The sequence below is a fragment of the Cheilinus undulatus genome, linkage group 21 (assembly GCF_018320785.1).
Source record: "Cheilinus undulatus linkage group 21, ASM1832078v1, whole genome shotgun sequence".
NCBI classification, from domain to species: domain Eukaryota; kingdom Metazoa; phylum Chordata; class Actinopteri; order Labriformes; family Labridae; genus Cheilinus; species Cheilinus undulatus.
In genome coordinates this window covers 37,623,798-37,643,684 of record NC_054885.1, presented here as the reverse complement: position 1 = coordinate 37,643,684, position 19,887 = coordinate 37,623,798, and the positions used below count along the sequence as shown (strand labels likewise).

General features: G+C 40.7%; 1 protein-coding gene across 1 annotated transcript; it reads left to right on the top strand.

Annotated features, from left to right (window-relative positions):
• Positions 1-535: 535 nt before the first annotated feature.
• Positions 536-19,603, top strand: sgsm3 (small G protein signaling modulator 3). The gene is made up of 21 exons (XM_041816711.1): positions 536-683; positions 6,434-6,523; positions 6,780-6,865; positions 7,156-7,219; positions 9,080-9,291; positions 9,446-9,553; positions 12,314-12,457; positions 12,616-12,811; positions 12,948-13,093; positions 15,087-15,320; positions 15,417-15,599; positions 15,954-16,109; positions 16,220-16,274; positions 16,360-16,409; positions 16,599-16,751; positions 16,850-16,920; positions 17,145-17,193; positions 17,358-17,443; positions 17,527-17,649; positions 17,857-17,917; positions 18,568-19,603. Exons 2-21 carry the CDS (start codon positions 6,517-6,519, stop codon positions 18,649-18,651), a joined length of 2,268 nt encoding a protein of 755 aa, XP_041672645.1. The 5' UTR covers positions 536-683; positions 6,434-6,516; the 3' UTR covers positions 18,652-19,603.
• The last annotated feature ends 284 nt before the right edge of the window (positions 19,604-19,887 follow it).

Here is a 19,887-nt window from a genome sequence, read left to right as displayed (position 1 = left end):
AACATCGGCATGGTCCCAGACCTCCCTGACAGGATGCGTGTTTTTGTTACATCATTAGTTTATGATAATCCTTATTGTGAATCGTGACTGTGCCGTTTAAGGGCTGGTATGAATGAGCAAAAAGACGCAAACTTGAATGAATGAATGGAAGAAATGAAGTCGCATTCATGCTTTCTTTTAAGCTCGGAATTTCTCTAAGCGTCCTCCTTTTTACTTCTGTGAATCGTCGACCCTTGAATTATGGTGTATCAACATATTAGATGCATAAAATCATACTTTTTATTTCATGCCTCATAAATAACAATTTTATTTCACGTTTTTGTTATTACTACAAGCTCTCGTGTGAGTTTTTAAAGAGGGAGTTTATTTTTCCGATCCTTCTTGCAGATTATAAATGCAGCACAAGTGCTATGTTTCTACGTCATCTTTTCCTCAGCGGATGGATATTTCCAGTGAGAAGTGTAGTTCCGGGATAAGGACCTACTTCTTAGGACGGGAAGGAAAACCCGTTAAGAGTGTAAGGATACGACGGAGCTACACGTCGCTAGCAGGTGCACAACGCACGGAAATCACAATTACAAGTCGAAAGATGGCATAGCATATGGTGTGCGTAATTTTTCCACCGACAGAGGACACGTCCGCAGAAAACCGTAACCCTGCGCTTTAACGAGGATAATGTTACGGTAAGGAATGCTAACGTGTCCGTTCACCGCTGCATTTAACTGTTAGCTTAAAGCGGAAGGTAGCATTTATGGCTAACAGCTGACAAGTCAGACTGAAACATCACAGTGGTCTCAGACTGGTTTAGGTATTAAAATCATAGTTTAACGTCTTTCTGCACTGTGTATGTGCACATATATAATCTGTAAGTGGTGCTTACCATATGTGTTTCTTCTGACAGATGAAGTATTGCTAATTTTGTAGTCTTTTACTGCTTCTGACGTCAGCTGTGGTTTGACGTGACGTTAATGTACTATCACTGAAAATTTAACCCCCGTAAAAGATGATTGAAATACGACAAAAGACACATATTCCACCCTTCCATACGCCTATATTAAATAACGCCGTTTGTAATGTTTACGTATTTTCAAAGACATACAGTATGGTATTGATTATATGAGGCGGGGTGGATCTAGCCTGAGGTTTTTGATATGAGGGTCTTCTGACTTATTCAGAAAAGAATTACCCTTTGTTGGCTAAAACTACCTTCACAGCAGTAGATAAGCTACCAGAACAGGGCGAGAACAGACACTTACTGTAATTGGTGAGCAAACATTATGGTTAAAAATGGCTGTAAATTTGGACTTGAGCTTTTTCCAAAGAAACACATATGTGAAGCTAATATAACTCTTACAGTAATGTTGTTTTTGCCAAAACAAATACCAAGCAAACTACAGTGTACTGACATTAATCAGCTGATTTACAGAAAAAAGGGTTACTTTGTAAAATGTAGCAGCTGCAAAATCTCAGAATTACTATCATTATGACAGAGAAAAAGCCTGCAATGCATGATGTGCAAATAAGTTGGTACCTGATTAATTGTAGTTTTCTCCAGGACTAAAATCATTCTGTGAAAAGCTTAACACTAATATAACTTCTAATTTGTCACTAGATGTTGCAAAAAATTAACACCTCCAGGGCTTCTCTAGGATTATTACAAAATGAGTATTAGTTTTGCAGAAAGCTCATCATCAGATCTATAAAAACAAGTCCTTATTAAACTCCTTTTCTCTGCAGAATTATGTATCCAAAACAGATTCACCGGTAGTGAAAGCTGGGGCCGATACAGATGTTTAAGATATAATTTAAGCTAATTGCTTAACCAGTGCAGATGCTTTTTATCACTTAATATGGGTTAGGACTCATAAAATACAGATATTTTTTCTTATGCTTCACAAAAGCAGAATTGGGTTAGTCTAACAGGTTACTTTTTTACTAAATTAGCTGTTAAATTGTTGCTTCAAATCAGATGAATAGATTGTACTGACATCTTTTTATGCCATGTCTGTCAACAGGGCCGATATCACTGATACTGATTTTGAACCCATGCCTTGGTGCAGTCTCTATTGTGGTTGCTGGAATACTTGATACTCTCAAACTTGTAAAAATCAAAAAACAGAAGAAGTCCTTGGCACCCAGTTTTGGGAATTTTATTCTTATCAGTTTTTGGAAAATTGAAAACTGAAGCCCAGCAGTGTTCCCATAAAAATGAAACTACTGGGGTGACAGTGATGTCCATCCTGCCCTGCCTCAATCTTTATGTTTTTTTTGTTTTTTTTTGTGTTTCTGCTCTTTTGAAAGTGTTCACCAACAGAACATTGTATAAAGATGCTGGAATAACATCACTCGCCTTTTGAAATGTTTCTCTTGATATTCCATAAACATAACAGGTGATCTGAGTGTGTGAAGGCTTATGGTTGATGGGGTAGCGTCATCCTGCCCTGGACACTACTGAAAAGAGAGTTTTAATCTTAAGCTTTTTTCCTGGTTAAAAAAAAGGTTATTAAAAGGGGGGGAAAACCTTTGTTCAGGAGTGTGGGATAATATCGGGGGCAAAGAGCTGCAGAAAAATGTTGAAACAATGCCCCAGTTTTTATGGAGTCATTGTGCTCCAATGTGAGCTTTTACAGGAGGGGTTTGGATTTCTCTAGTTCATGCTGACAGTGATTAAAAGTGGTAGGCAAATATACCTGAGTGGCCCACCTTTGTATAGTCGGTGTGGGAAACACTGTCCAATGTGCTGCTTCTGTTGCACAATTATGTGCAATAGTACTGCAAATTTGTCAGCATACTGTGTAAGTTAGATGGTGTTTTAGATAGAGGATGAGGTTGCATGCTATTTATGACAAGTTCTTCCTCTTTTGAACACCTGTCTCATGAAACAGAAGTATCCTTTTTCAAGCCTTGGGACATTTGGATACTACTTTATTAACATAACGGATATTCTACTGTTAAAATATGACTGTTTATGAATCAGCTGATAGGATTAGTCTGCATTGCAAACTGAAGACAGGCCATTATGTGCTTTAAAAGTAATGAATACAATCTTAAATCAATCTTGAATCTCAGCAGGATGGTCTCCAGAGTGAAGCCATAATTGGGGGTTATGTGGTGTCTCTTAAAACTGGTTTAAAGCTGGGAATCCCGGGCCAGTCAAAGGAGAGAGACCGGTGTTAAAAGAAGTGCATGAGTGTTGTTTGATCTTACTTCCCTGTTCTTAACAAAGGTACATTGCTGGGAACCACAGAGGCACATGCACATTGTTGTGTTTGCAACAAAGAGCATGAATGAATGAACAAATGTTCCACATGGATGAATGTGTTTATCTGAAAGAGAAGAAGTAGTCAGGACACCATCTGTCTGCCGGAGTAAACAAAAGCCTGTCTATCATTATTCAGCAGGAGCTGACTTGGCGGGACATGAAGCAGTGTTTGTCTGACAAACTGGGCTGTGTAGGTGGGCGTATTCACAACAGGGAACATGAGTCACTGTTGTTGTGGTTACTGTGAGGAACAACTGGAGGAGATGTTTGGATAGGGGAGGGGTGGGGGTGTCAGTATGGCAGCCCTGAAGGGCCACTCACAAGTTGGCCAGTCTGAGCAGCAGGATGTTGGACTTTGTTTTACTTGCAGCTGGGTGGTGACCAGTGTGTGCAAACACAGGTGAGCATGGACACACCTCCAGTATGGACACAGTTCTCCTTTGTTCTGGTGGAAAAAACTTCTTCTATTTAGGATCAGGTGTAGTCTGCTAAATAAATGGTTTTTCATGACATTTCAGGTTAGGACTGAACGATTTGCAAAAATAATCTAATTGAGATTTTTTTTTTCGTCAATATTGTAATTGCAATTTAATTTGCGATTATTTTCCTGCTGGTTTCTCATCTTGTGGACTGCTCAGCAATAAACCATTCTATATTATAACTAGCACAATGTTAGATAAAATAAACTAGGATGAAAGATTTGAAAAATATCTAATTACAATTTTGGCTCATATAGCAAATTTGACATCAATTGCAATAGTGAAGGGATGATATTTCTTTATGTTACTCTCAGATGACTTCCTCTGACCATTTAGACAAAACCCTCTACTTTGAGTCAATGGACTGACAGCATTGACTTGATACTTGGCTACTGATATTGGCTCATGGCTTGTCATTAATCAATGGGCCAGTATTCACTGATACTGTTGTTTAATAAATTGCATAGTTATCTTCTTGCTCAGATGTAGATTTTGAGTCTACCGGCAGCAGAATTTTGTGATTAACATGTCGATATGTGCAACAGTTTGCACTCGGGGTTTAGTCCTGTGGGCTTTCTTGGCAGGTGATTAAACTGTCAGTGTGTAGTGAGGGGAAAAACTCCAAAATCCCAGTTTTCTCCTGAGCCACACACACAAAGCTACACTCACAAAGCTCCACACAGAGCGAGCCTGAAAGTACTTGGCCACCCTCCAAACCTCAAATTGATTTCTCATCTCTCTTTAAGTCCTAAATCCCTCTTCAGATGTGGCAAACTGGCTGCTGGAATGAATCACTTTGGTGGGGTGTTTGCATGCTGCTGAGCCTCTTTTTCACAGTACAGTCGTTGCACTGTTGTGTCTGCCTGTGTATGTTTGTGTGCGGTCTTTTTTCAGATAGTGCTGCCTCTCAGGATTCTTCCTGTGGATGTAAAACTTTTATATAAATCATTGTGAGTATCCAGTACTTCAGGAATTATTAGACATTGTGTGACTGAGCGGCAAATATCCTCAGGCTACTCTGGACGTGCATTCTTCTGATTCTGCTCCCAGCTTTGACATGCTTTTGATTTTATAGCCTTTACTAAATACTGCTGGAAAGTTACACAGAAGGGATGGAGCTGTCAGCTGGGGCGACTGTAGCTCAGAGAGTAGAGTCGGTCATCTCTCAACCAAGAGGTTGGGGTTTTAAGCCCCAGTTCCTGCAGTCACTTAACCCTAAACCCCTCTCCTGCCTGTCAAAGCCTAATTATTTTACTGCTTGTCATCAGACAGATCCATCTTGCAAAACTTGAAGCTTCAGCAATCAGAGAATGACACCAGTGAGCAAGGGTGCAGCTGTGCTGGCATTTTGATCAGTTTGGACTTGTTTTTTATTAAAAGAAGAGCAGAGAACCTCTCTGAAAGTTTTTATTGGCAGAAAATATGTTTTTGCTCTTCTCTCGTCTGCCTTTGGCAAGAGTTTGATTTACCAACGGGCTCCACTGACAGTAAACAATGGTAATGGCTTTCTGTCAAGCTCACAATATTTATCTGGGGCAGCGCACGACTACCAAGTCATGTGTTTTGTTGTTCTGTCTTTCCCGTAATAAATATAAAAGGCAGAATATTTGTCCAATAAACCTCAGAGTTTCTTTTTTATGAGATTCTGTCGTTCCTAGACACTGTCTATGGCAGGCCTATTTAATTAGCAGCCCCAAAGGCACATGCGGCCCAGAACCATCCCCCAAGTGGCCCCAGCTTTTGTCATGTTGCCAAATGTAAAAGTGAGACTATGAATAAAAAGTGCATATTTTTCATCAAATTGATCTGTGTCTTGATGTCTGGCCTGGCTACATTTCTTGATTTTAAAATTTGGCCCTGTTGAATTTGTAATTGAATAGTCTTGGTCTATGGGGTGTTGCTCAGATGGATGTGATATCCTGTGTGAACATGTGAAACCGTCTATCTGGCATGTCAGGTTCTCCTTATTACACAGTAAAAAGACACAAGGGATAAATGCAAATACAGTGCAGGAATCTTCAAACAAAGATGAACCTTTGTTTGTAATTGTTACATTTTTAATTGCATAGTAGAACCACATGGATCTGCTCTGTGGGAGTCGCTGATGTCCTCTGCAGGCATCATGGGTAAAAAATATCTGCAATATTCCAGAACCAACAAAGACAGTTGTTGTGCATAAAGCTTTCTTCAAGAAATGTTTGTCAGGAAGGTCACTTCTGAGTGGACTCTGTGATGCATTTTACTTAGAGGCTCTTGTATTGAATAATATCACAGAAGGACTGCCTGTTAATTTTGCCCCAGGATTTGTAGTCTGAAAGCACAAACACAAAGTTAATTGAAGTCATTAGCCTCTGGCATACACAGTAGTCATACTAGGATCATGAGAGGAGACACCCTCTCTGTGTCTCTTACTGTAGTCCTGCAGAATCACTCCCTTTATTCAGGCTTGAAGAGGGGGCGTAGCTTTGGTGGAGTTATACTGGATTCATTTAGGAAAACAGCAGCTCATGTCTATGGGGAAAGAAGGTACTCTGAAAACTTTAAACAATGACAGGGAAGTAGAGAGGGCAGAAACTGATAGACTGATGTTACCACCAGTGTTTTGTAATATTACAAAGTTGACGTGCTCTGTAGCCGTGACACAGCCACCCAGTCTGAGATGTCTAACTTCTCTGTTTTTGTCCTTTTACAGAGCAAACACCAACTGCTGACCTCCTTTCTCCTGAGTGACTTCAGTGCTAGCATCTAGAACAAGTATCTCACTGTGCTGCCAACATGTCTGGTAAGATATTTTCAACACGTCTTTTCAAAGTTTTATGTCAGTTTAAAAATAGTAATATTTTCTGGTTTGCAGTAAGGTGCATTTTTCTCCACAAATCAATGCTGACCTTTAAAAGCTGAAATCACATGGATCATATGATTGAATGCAGTTATCATTAGAGTGATTAATTAATTAATAGTGTTATTTTATAATCATTTGACCTACTTTATTAGTCTTCAGAGCTCCCAGCAAACCCTTTTCCTAATCTGTGTTTCAGGGACCTACACACCGGCCCCTGGTGGTCCTTTCTCTGCTCTGACTCCGAGCATGTGGCCCCAGGACATTTTGGCCAAGTACCATCAAGTAAGGATGTGGCTTGAATTGTTGTTTATGTGCAGTTAGAATATACAAAGGATGAAAAAGTAACTATTTCGGACAAAAAAATATGTAAACTATTGACAACACAACTGCCTTGTGAAGTACAAGCAGTGCTGCATCAAATACTCCACAAAGCTCTGTCTTCATGTGATTCTTTCTCTCCAATAACCGTCTGTCATTGAAGATGTTCCAGAAAAAGCTGCTGTATCTCTGCTCACCAGGCTCATTCACTGTCACATCCCATCCACTCATCAAATGTCCCTTTGTCTCTGCAGAAAGACCCAGCTGAACAGCCTGAAGTCCAGTATGATGAATTTGGCTTCAGAGTCGACCCTGAAGGTAATGTTTTCACACGGACACACAGAAGCCTTTTAGTTCTGTTTTTCCCACTGATCAAAAGCCTCAGTCCCACTCAAGAAACATAAAAGAGCTGATGTGATTTCAGAGTTATGGCGAACAAAGGAGCTTCACTACTTTTTTATTGTGGGGGAAAAGCAGAGTGTTTTGTCTCAACATGAGTTTTTCTAGCAGGCAGTCTCGCTAGTATTATCCAACAATCAAGGAATCAAGGAGGTTTGTTGTGATTTCAGAGCATGTGGGTACATGAAAGTGAATTAAACTAGGTATTCAGGGACTTGGTTTAGAAGAAAACAATAATACAGTAACAAAAAAATCAATTATGTGTGTATGCTAGGCCTTGGCATCTGTGAAAAATCTACATTTCAGACACTGGTAATCAAGGTTTTCTCTTGAATTTCCTCTGCTGTTCCCTCCTGACTGGTTGTGAGTGCAGACAAACTGGTTGTAAATGCCTTGTCAGAAAGAGAAAGATTTGGATCATTTGAGCACCAGCATGCTTTTGTCCTTCAGCATAAATATACACATGCATGAGCAGGAGTGCAGAGACGAGTGGAGGCGATTATCTGACATTGAGGCGTTCCCCTCACTGATTAATTGGGAGGTACATCTGCCATCCAAGTTTTTTATTTTCTTTTTTCACAAAAGATTGCCTCAGGCCTTCAGGCCTCAAGTTCTGCTTCTTGTAATTGATATCATAAATGTCAAGGAAACTTGATTTATGCTGATATCAATGCCCACAGTCCAGGAAACAGTCTGGATCTCTGCCAAGTCCAGATATCCCTAATTTAAGCAGATATTTGTCATTCATTCTCCCTTTTTCATCCACTCCTCAAAGAGCAGACAGCTGTGTTTTGAAGCCTGACTGAGCAGTCGTATCAGGCGCTGAAAGTGCTGTCAGTGCAAACCTCAGTTGTGTGAGTAGCTCCACCTTTTTGGGGTGTATAGGCAAGCCTGGCACGCCTACAAAAGGGTGCCAAAAAAGTGGAAGAGTACAAGTATTTTTCTTGGGACCCTCTCTAACTTTTCATAATAGAAACCCACCAAACTAAACCGGACCGCTCAGTGGAAACAACCTATAGGAGAACCAGAGGCATCTGATCAGGGTGCCTCCTGGGCCTCTTTTGGAGGTCTTCCACGCATTTCCAACTGGAAAGAGATGTTGGGGTAGACCTAAAACTCTCCCAATGGACCACATATCCTATCTAGCCTGAGAACACCTTGGGATCACCCAGGAGTATTTGAAAATGTAGCAGGAGAGATGGATGTCTGGTTCTGCCTTCTTATCCTGCTTCCACTTTGACCTAGCCTCAGATAAACGGTGCAAAAAAGATCATTTAATACATTAAATGAGTATAGCTATGTTTTCATATGGAATGAGTGAGAGGGGAGGACAGCTAGCCAAGTGGCCCTGATTGCACATTCCTGGTTTAACAGCATCAGAAAGCTAGTTTCTGGAGGTATATTTTCCTTATTTTGTGATTGGTACAGATTTAGATTGGCCGTTATTTTAGCTTCAAAGTAAAAAGCACACATAAGAAAGTCAGCAGCTATTGCATGTGCACAGTGGGTGTCTCCCACGGAGGGAGATCTATTTTTAGCTCTGTTGTTTCACCACTTGTCTCCTATAATGACTATCCACCTCACTTACTTCCTGATATTGTTTCCTTGTGAAATTTCACCTGTAAAAGTTGTTTATTTTTCATCCCAAGTCCCTCTCAAAGCCTGTGTGCATTGAAATGAATTCTTCATTTCTTCTGTTTTCCTGTATTTCCTCTAAAAGTTTGCTCTAGCCTCACTGATATAGATTTTATTCTGACTTATTTTCCTCTCCTTGCTCAGATGATGGGAAAGTCAGATCCTGGCTGGGCACTGAAGGTTCACCCCAGCGTGAAGACCCCCAGCAGCGACTGCGCTGGCAGGCCCACCTGGAGTTCACTCACAACCACACAGTAGGCGACCTGACCTGGGAGCTCATTGATCCAGTTCTTCCTCGCTCAGAGCGTCTGCGCTCCCTGGTGTTAGGGGGCATTCCTCACAGCATGAGGCCACAGGTGAGCAGGCCGACCCACTGATTGCATTACTGGTTAAGAGAGGGGAACATTTGGTTTTAGACTTTCAGACTACAGTATGCTGCCAGAGATACTTTACCATTGTTAAATAAGGGAGCACTGAGCTTCAGCACTCTAAAGATGTTTTGTCTGTTAGCTCTGGATGCGTCTGTCAGGGGCGCTGCAGAAGAAGAGGACCTCTGAGATCTCCTACAAAGAAATCATCAAGAACAGTTCAAATGATGACAACTCCACAGCAAAACAGGTAAAACTCACACTGCTGGACATGGAAACAAACATCAGAAAAAAAATCACTTCCTTAGAACAGGCCTCAAGAACTCAGACAGAATCAGACAACTTTCACTGGAATATTAACATGCTATAAATCCCTGCAGATATTTCTTAACTTCTGCACAACCGAACAATCGTGAAGCAGCTGCTAGCTGCTGCAGATCGATAAAGGGGTATGCATGTGTACAGTTGCTAGAAAAAGTATGTGAACTCTATGAGATTTCTTGGATTTCTGCATAAATTGGTCATCAAATGTGTTCCGATCTTGATCTAAGTCACAACAATAGACAAACACAGTCTGCTTAAACTAATACTGCACAAAAAATGATATGTTTTCATGTTTTTATTGATCAAACCATTTAAACATTCACAGTGCAGGGTGGAAAAAGTATGTGAACCCCTAGGCTAATGACTTCTCCAAGAGCTAATTGGAGCCAGGAGTCAGCCAACCTGGAGTCCAATCAATGTGATGAGATTGGATGTGTTGGTTCAAGTTGCCCTGCCTAAAAAAACACACACCAGTGTTGAATTTGCTGTTCTCAAGAAGCAATGCCTGATGTGAACCATGCCTGGCAACAAAAGAGCTCTCAGAAGACCTACGATCAAGAATTGTTGACTTGCATGAAGCTGGAAAGGGTTACAAAGTATCTCTAAAAGCCTTGATGTTCATGTGTCCCCAGTAAGACAGACTGTCTACAAATGGAGAAGGTTCAGCACTGTTGCTCCTCTCCCTAGGCGTGGTCGTCCTGTAAAGATGACTGCGAGAGCACAGCGCAGAATGCTCAGTGAGGTGAAGAAGACTCCTAGAGTATCAGCTAAAGACTTACAGAACTCTCTGGCACATGCTAACATTTGTGTTGACAAATCTACAATAAGTAAAACATTAAACAAGAATGGAGTTCATGGGAGGACACCCCGGAGGAAGCCACTGCTATCCAAAAAACACATTGTTGCACGTTTGAAGTTTACAAAAGAGCACCTGGATGTTCCACAGCACTACTGGCAAAATATTATGTCCATAGATGAAACCAAAATTGAATTGTTTGGAAGGAACACACAATGCTATGTGTGGAGAAAAAAAGGCACAGCACACCAACATCAAAACCTCATCCCAACTGTGAAATATGGTGGAGGGGCCATCATGGTTTGAGGCTGCTTTGCTGCCTCAGGGCCTGGACGAATTGCTGTCATTGACGGAAAAATGAATTCCCAATTTTATCAAGACATTTTACGGGAAAACATAAGACCATCTGTCCACCAACTCAAGCTCAACAGAGGATGGGTGATGCAACAGGACAACGACCCAAAGCATAGAAGTAAATCAACAACAGAATAGCTTCAACAGAAGAAAATACACCTTCTGGAGTGGCCCAGTCAGAGTCCTGACCTCAACCCCATTGAGATGCTGTGGCATGACCTCAAGAGAGCAATGCACACCAGACATCCGAATAATATTGCTGAACTGAAACAGTTTTGTAAAGAGGAATGGTCCAAAATTCCTCCTGACCGTTGTGCAGGTCTGATCTGCAACTACAGGAAATGTTTGGTTGATTGCTGCCAAAGGAGGGTCAACCAGTCATTAGCGTAGGGGTTCACATACTTTTTCCACCCTGCACTGTGAATGTTTAAATGGTTTGATCAATAAAAACATGAAAACATATCATTTTTTGTGCAGTATTAGTTTAAGCAGACTGTGTTTGTCCATTGTTGTGAATAAGATGAAGATCGGAACACATTTGATGACCAATTTATGCAGAAATCCAAGAAATCTCATAGGGTTCACATACTTTTTCTACCAACTGTATATCTATAGCACAATCCACTGCACAGTGGAAAACTCAGTTAAGTTTTTCAGGTCTTTGTTGGGAAACATATCAACACAATGAAGCCAAGTATTGATCTCTTTTTACCATGATAATACAAATACAAATAAGGCTTTGGAAAAACATGTACAATTAGTTTTTATTGTTGCAGTTGCTGAAGGGTCTGCTTAACACTTTATACAAGTTGTTTTGTTAAAACTAGTCCTGTTAACATTAACGTGTGAACACTTGTGATTAATCTTGAAACCTTCACGCATTAAAAAAATAATAGCACAATATAAGTTTGACCACAACTTGCTCCCAAAGTCCTCCAGTGTGAATGTTTACATGTCTGGGGGTGAAGAGGTGAGAGGGTCAGACACAGCTAGCAGTGATGAGTGAGGAGACAGACCCAGGTCTGCTTAATGGGAATTTTCTTTTTAAAAAGCTGGTGAATGTTAGTTAAGATAAACCCAAAGCTGTGGGTACATGCCGCAGTGATGAACTGTCTTTACACCGAAGCACAACGAGTCTGAAGTTCCACCTTCAGGCAAATCACATCTTTGCAAATGTTAGCAAAGACGCTAACAACAACATGGGATCAAGCCATGGTCATACCACTCTCTTCAGCTGCTTCAGGACAGTTTTCTTCTTCAGCTGCTCAGATAAATGCTGAAAAGTGCTCCTAAACTTTGAGACAGTCCTGTTTATTAACAATACTATGAGGTGGAGTTTGGCCCTTCATCTTCAGCTTTCTAGCAGATACCTGGAAGGTTTTTTTGCCAAATCTGGCACTCTTTTATTCCATTAAATAGATTCTGCCTCAACCACAATGAATATAGTTTGTATTTCATCATATGTTGGTCTCCAGCCCTGTCTTGTTGCTAATAATTCATGTTGTGACTGTTTCTCTTAAAATATCTGCTTCTTAGATAGAGAAGGACTTGTTAAGGACGATGCCGACCAACGCCTGCTTCAGTAATCTGACCAGTGTTGGGGTGCCGAGGCTGAGACGGGTACTGAGAGGTCTGGCGTGGCTCTACCCAGACATTGGGTACTGTCAGGGCACTGGGATGGTGAGACAGACACAGCACTACCTTTGCCTTGGTAGCTCATTGAACATACAGACAGACTGAAGTGAAGCAGCTTCATCATTTTTCTAGCATCCTTGTGTTTTTTCTTTCCTCCTTTTTCCATCTTTGCCACTTCTCCTCTCATTGTCTCCTCCCCCCAGGTGGTTTCCTGTCTGCTGCTCTTTCTGGAGGAGGAGGATGTGTTATGGATGATGTGTGCTCTCATTGAAGATCTCCTCCCTCCATCTTATTTCTCCTCCACCCTGCTGGGCGTCCAAACAGACCAGAGGGTCCTCCGTCAGCTCATCGTTCAGTACCTGCCAGCCCTCGACCGCCTCCTGCAGGAGCATGACATAGGTAAAGTCTGGTGCCCAGGAAAGGCAATCATTAACATGAGAAACCCACTACATTAAGCCTTTTACTTTGCATTTAACATGGGTAATATCAGCTTAGTATAATATATAAAGTGACCTTTTCCTTCTTTCACGCTCAGAGCTGTCTCTGATCACACTGCACTGGTTCCTAACGTCATTTGCGAGCGTGGTGGACATCCGTCTGCTCCTCAGGATCTGGGACCTTCTCTTCTATCAGGGCTCACTGGTGCTCTTCCAGATCACACTGGGCATGCTCAAGATCAAGGTAATAAATATACAACATCTGATGATGACTTGTTTTCCATGTTATAGTTAACTTTGTGCACCCTGGATGGCTCTTAGCCATAATTTGCCTACTAGGGCACTAGAGGGCATTTCATCATGTTTTGTCCACTGAAGGCAGATGGAGCGCATGTTATTGGGTTTTATGTAGAATTGGGGCCACAAGAGGGGAGGATTTTTATATATTAGAGCAGTGGTTCTCAACCTTTTCAGCCCAAGACCCCCAAAGTAAAGGTGCCAGAGGCCAGGGACCCCCGCTGTACCTGAAGGTGGTTGAACACAGCCATGAACATTCAAGAATAGTCGAGTGCAGACAAGGCCATCCATAAGGAGGGAAAAAGGGGGAGGTTTCTGGGACCCAGTCAAACTGGGGGCCAATGGAGGTCAGCAAAACCGTGGTCCATTGTGAAGTTAAGCTGTGAAAACCATAATTTATCTTCGACCTGAATAATAACCACTCTTATCAAAGAAACAAGTTTTTATTTATTCATGTGTGTAGTAAAAAGTCTTCTGAAAAATTTAAATTCTTTTTGTCAAAATAAAGAATGGCAATGGTTTAAAAATGGCTAAAATGGGTTAATAATGGCAAAAAAAAATATTGGAAAAGGTGGTGAAGTTGAATTTTAAAAGTAGCAGAAATGGATTGGAAGTGGCAAAAATGAGATTAAAACAGCAACAGTTGATTTAAGTGGCAAAAATGGGCATAAATAGTGGTAAAAGGGAGTTTAAATGTGGCTGAAATGGCTTTAAATTGTCAAAATGGGTGGAAATTTGGTGAAATGGGATGAAAAATTGTTATAAACTGGCATAAAAGGGTTAACTGAGAAAGAAAAAAATGGAAAAATTGGGTGTAAAAAGTGGTAAAAAAGGGTCAATAGTGGCAATAATGGCAACATTAAGCTTAAGTGGCAAGAATTGGTTTAGAAGTGGCAAAAACAGGCAGAAAAAAAAGTGGTGGAAAGAGTTTAAAAAAGGGCTGGGCGATTATGGCAAAAATCAAAATCATGATTAATTAAGCTTTTTACCTCCATTATGATTAATAAACAATTATTCCACCCAACCTCCGAGTCTGACTGTTCTATAAATATTTGTAAAATTTTAAAACAAATACGGAACATGTAGAAATTAAAAATTTATTGTTGTTTATTGAGACAACTGAAATCAAAATACACAGCTGAAATTAAACTACTTGGCTGCCTATCATGTGAATAGTTTGTTTTTAAGTGGGTTCTGCATTAGTAGAGAGAGATATTACAAGGGAAAAAAATTGAAATAATTGACATGGCAGGTTTTCGTCGGTTATAGGGCTCTACATGTCGGTTTGGATTATTTTTGGATTAATTGCCCAGCTCCAGTTTAAACTGACAAAAATGGGTTTAACATGGCAAAATGTGTTAAAATTGGTGGGAAAAAAATATGAGAAGGGGTAAAACATTTGTCAAAATTGGTATAAAGTGGCAACAGTGTAATATTCTTATATTTTTTATAATAATCTTAGTTTTTTAGGGCATCTGGAGACGCCCTCTCAGAGTCTCACGACCCCAAAGGGGGTCGGTCCGGACCCCAAGGTTGAGAACCATTGTATTAGAGAACCAGTGGGAGCGATCCCCAAAACTTGAAAATATTGGTCTGTCTGCTTTTTTATGGATTCTTTTGGGGTTTGTGTGTAGGAGGACTGTGAGCCAGTGTCAATCTGACCTAACTGCAGGAAGCGTTCTGCTCCTTTAGATTAAACCAGCTGAAGTCATTTCCAAAGCTCAAATTTCCATCTAGTCCAGTCATCATTACTAAACTGGTGTTGAAGACCGGAGGCATACCTGACAGTTAAATGGAACAGTGTCTGTGGATGAGCAGGTCATGGTTCAGGAGGGTTAATGCTGCCTCTCATCTTCATCAGTGCCTTTAGTGACTCTTGGACATCACGGCTGTAAATGTCAAATGTTCAGTCTCTTCAAATCCTTTCTCGCCAACCCCAGGAGGAGGAGCTCGTGTCATCAGAGAACTCTGCATCCATTTTCAACACCCTGTCAGACTTGCCAAGCCAGCTGAGAGATGGGCCTGCAGTGCTCGGGGAGGCGATGAGACTGGCGGGATCTTTATCACAGGAGACCCTGGAAGCTCACCGACACAAGCATCTAGCCTACATCCTAAATGAACAGGCACAGCTCAGCAATGGGAACAACGCAACTCTCAACAGCAATCTCAACAAGGTCAGTTTATGAAATTTCAAAGTTATGCAGGATCTATTTTGAAAAGAGAAAACACTTTTTAAGCAACCAGTTAAACCTGCATTTGTTCACTCTTAGGTGGTGAGAAGACAGTCTCTACGCAGGAAATCAACCCTCACCTCTTTGCTGTTTGGAGAAGATGAGGCAGAGGCCCTAAAGTCGAAGAATATAAAGCAGACAGAGCTGGTGGCAGCTCTGAGAGAAGCTATTGCTCGCACTGCAGAGCATTTCCACTGTTTGGACCCGCGTCACTCCAGCACTGTGAGTTCACACCAACTACAGTAAAAGCTTCCTTTACATAAGACAAAACATACCTGTCATTTTCCAAAATAGTCTTCTACATTTTGTCTTTGTCTGGTGTGAACTGCTTAACACTGACCTCATGATCTCCTGTGGTATAGCTGTGCATTACCAGTATTCGTAAGCTCCCTAGATCTTGCAGAAATACAGATAAAAGTAAAGCAGAGAATAGACAAAGCTGTAGAAGTCTATGAATCAACCAAACTCAGAATGCATAAAGGGAGAAAACTAACTGTTTTGGATCTAAGTATGAGAGTATACAGCCATCATATTGTAGCTTTCAGTAAAAATAGCTCTTGTATCTCATCTCTGCAGGATCTAACGCCTGACTACTCCATGGAGAGCCACCAGAGAGATCACGAAAACTTTCTCGTGGTGTCTCGCAACCGGCGGAGACGAGCGAAGGCTCTGCTCGACTTTGAGCGACACGATGACGATGAGCTGGGCTTCAGGAAGAACGATATCATCACTGTGAGTCATGACTGAACAAAAAAGGCTTCTTGCTGTTCTTAACCATGTAAACACGCTGCATACGCCCCCTTATCTCCTCTACCATCCTGCTGTGCCACTGTCTGTTTCAGATCATCTCTCAGAAAGATGAGCACTGCTGGGTTGGAGAGCTCAATGGTCTTAGAGGTGTGGGTTTTTCTCCTATAATCTTGTTAATACAGTTTTCTCTCATCAGTCTTTCATCTCTTTGACATCTGTGTCTTTTTAACAGGCTGGTTTCCGGCTAAGTTTGTGGAGATCTTAGATGAAAGAAGCAAAGAGGTCAGAAGCTTTTAATTATCATTTTAATGAGACTTAATTGTCTCCATGCTGACTTTGATTTGCTCAGATGTTCCTTTGATCAATGATTCATGGGATATGTACCGGTTTATGATTTAGTTATCATTCTCTGATAGTCTCATTTTTAATTCTTGGTTTTCTAAACAATATTTGATGCTCTTGGTTGTCCAGTATTCACTAGCAGGCGACGACTCGGTGACAGAGGCGGTGACAGACCTGGCTCGAGGCACGCTGTGTCCCGCCCTGAAGGCAATATTTCAGCACGGTTTGAAGAAACCCTCTATACTAGGAGGGCCATGCCACCCCTGGTTATTTATAGAAGAGGTAGGAAAGTCTGAACTGAAGCGTTTAATAACATCATATGGCACACATCAGGTTTATTAGATTCACTAAATAATGGTTTTGTCCTCGTTTTCTCTCAGGCGGCTAGTCGAGAGGTAGAGAGGGACTTTAACTCGGTTTACTCCAGACTGGTGCTGTGTAAAACATACAGGTAAACTCCTCAGTTCATTTCAAGGAACAACATAAAACACATACCTGTATTATGATGTGGATTTTTGATTGGTATTTCAGCAGGCCAATTGGAGAACTAGCAAAGGATGAAACTGGATGATTACCATCAGAGTTAATGTGATTTTATAAATGCTGAAAGCAGCAAAAATTCACCTTCAATTTATAAACCCATCAAACTGCATTTTTTTCTGTTGTATTAACCAGGTTAGATGAAGATGGGAAAGTATTGACCCCAGAGGAGCTGCTTTACAGAGTGAGTATCGACGTAATATCTGTAACAAAAACCCAATATCAGTGTTTATTTATGAAGCTTTTAGGTGAATTAATCTCACTCATTACATCGAGGACCCAGTAACCATAGCAGTCAATGGCAGTAAGCTTTGCTGTGCTTGAGCGCTCTCTGTCTGCTCTCCTCAGGCAGTGCAGTCAGTCAACATGAGCCACGACACCGCACATGCTCAGATGGACGTCAAGTTTCGGTCTCTAGTCTGCGTTGGACTCAAGTGAGTTTTTACACGTTAAAAAGGCATCTTGGTTTAAAATAGTGGCTCTGTCACTTTAACAGAATCTGTTTCTACCTCATCAGTGAGCAGGTGCTCCACCTGTGGTTGGAAGTGTTGTGTTCAAGCATGGCGGCAGTGGAGAAGTGGTATCATCCCTGGTCGTTCCTCCGCAGTCCTGGATGGGTTCAGATCAAGTGTGAGCTCAGGTTAGAGACACTTTTAATTAGAAGTCAACCCTGTCTACATTCTGCTGATTTTTATTTCATCACTGTGGAAAGAAAACATCAGAGACAATCCAAAGAGGAGCTTTAAGAACATAAATAAGGCATAAATGGAGGTTGGGTATCAACACAAACACTCAGTCGCACCAGTAAATAAAATAATTAACAGTTTAACTGCTTTTCTCTCCTCAGGGTCTTATCAAAGTTTGCCTTCAGCCTCTCCCAAGATTGTGAGCTACCAAACAAGAAGGAGGTGAGGATATTACAATGAAAACATTCCCTTTAAGATCAGCAGGAAACTAGTTCTACTTTTTAAGGAGGATTTAAAGCTTATCAGCTCTGTGCTATATGTGATAGCAGAACTAGAGATATGGGTGCAATGGTTCATCATCTCTTTATCTGTTTGGTAACAGATATAAGACAACAGATGCTGTATTTAATATGGATTAGAGGTGGTTGTTTGCTGATTAAAGGCTGTCGTGGCGTGAGTTGGACAATAGTTTTAATCTGAAACTGTGACATGAGGATTAAGCCCTTCACAGCTCTGGTTTACAGTTTAACACTCTTTCTACACGTTTTACCTCTTTTAGTCAAGGTATAGCAGCTTTAACCTTTTTTGTTAAGCACAGAGCACTATTTTTTTAATTAACAACATAAGTAAGATAAGAATTAATTGTAAAAGTGCAGTATGCAATTGGCATAAAAAGGGTAAAAGTGTGTTTGGTATTGGCAGGATCAACAACTTTTGATAACTCACTGTTTGTTCTAATGTTAACTTTAGCAGCCCTGGCCTCCAAAAACAAGATAAACTCCTTACAATTTCTGGTTTGTGTTTGCTCAGACATTAAAGGAGCTGTTCTCGCTCCTAAAATGTTGATTTTTTCCATTTTCTTCCTTTTGCAGGAGAAGGAGCAGAGGCCGCTGAAAGAAGGAGTGCAGGACATGCTGGTGAAACATCACCTCTTCAGCTGGGACATCGACGGCTGAACTGAAGAAAAAAGAGCTGAAATCTCCCTGTCCTGAGTGTCTGTGTATATTTAGCGCCTCCTCACGTTTCCTAAAGACTGTCAGTTATAAACATGACTGTTGTCTGCTAAAGTAAAGGACTACTTTGTAGACAGCAGTCACAAAACCTTTAAGATCAGACAGTGGTGACACCACTGTGTTTAGAAGCTGTTGCATATTTAATTTAAAGTCCATGCAGGAGGATGCACTACATGGCAGAGGAAAGCAAACACCCAGACCTGTCAGTGTCCTAACAGAAGCATGTCCTCTGCCATTCTGCTTTAATGAGTGCATTCATTTCAGTGCAGGGTTGAGGTGTTTAAATCTTCCTTTTGCAAAACATCTGTAAAAAATGTGGTAGCAGCAGGTCATTGACACGTTTGTGTCTGAAATCACATGCTCACTCTGTACTCCTTATTCCCCACATAGGTAGTCCTCTATACTGGACTATCTAACTAACCTTTATGGTGCAATCTAAATAATTATATTCCAGACTATCTCCACAGTGGTGTCATAGCCATTGCACAATAAAAACAGCTGCATCAGGGCTCAAATTTAATCTGGTGTGAATTCAGACAAGTCAGGGCTTTCAGACGGCTTTTCTGAGTGCAAGAGAATAGAGAGCTAGCAGTCAAACTTTCTGCTCATTACGCTTTGAACCGTGATGCATGATGGAAAAAATTACCAGGACAGTGACACTTGATTGTTCACTACTTTCATAATGCATTAAAACAGGGCTGTCAAACTCAATCACAGCAGGGCCCGGGTTCTGGATTTAGGTCTAACCTAAGAGCCCAACAGGGTCAAAATTTAACCATAACCTTCAACCACATTTTCACCAGTAATAAAATATGAAAAAAAAAAAAAAAACTGCACTGATGATAAATCATTTGGAAATTCAAAAAAGTAAAAATGATAAGTTTAAAGGCTCAAATCTGAGATAACAATTTCAATTTATTAGTTCAAAAAGTCAGAACATGATATTAAAAATAGAAAAATAATGTTTTAAAAGAGCAAATACATGACAAGAATATTTAAAATCATAAGTTTGAAAAGTCAAATTATGAGATCAAATTTGAAAACATGTTTAATAGTCAAAAAATTACTTAAGATTTAAATTGTGAGTCTAATAGGTCAAAATATGGGATTAAAAGCCAAAGTAAGGAGTTAAAAAGGTCAAAATATGACTTTGAATTTAAAATTTGGGATCTAAAAGAT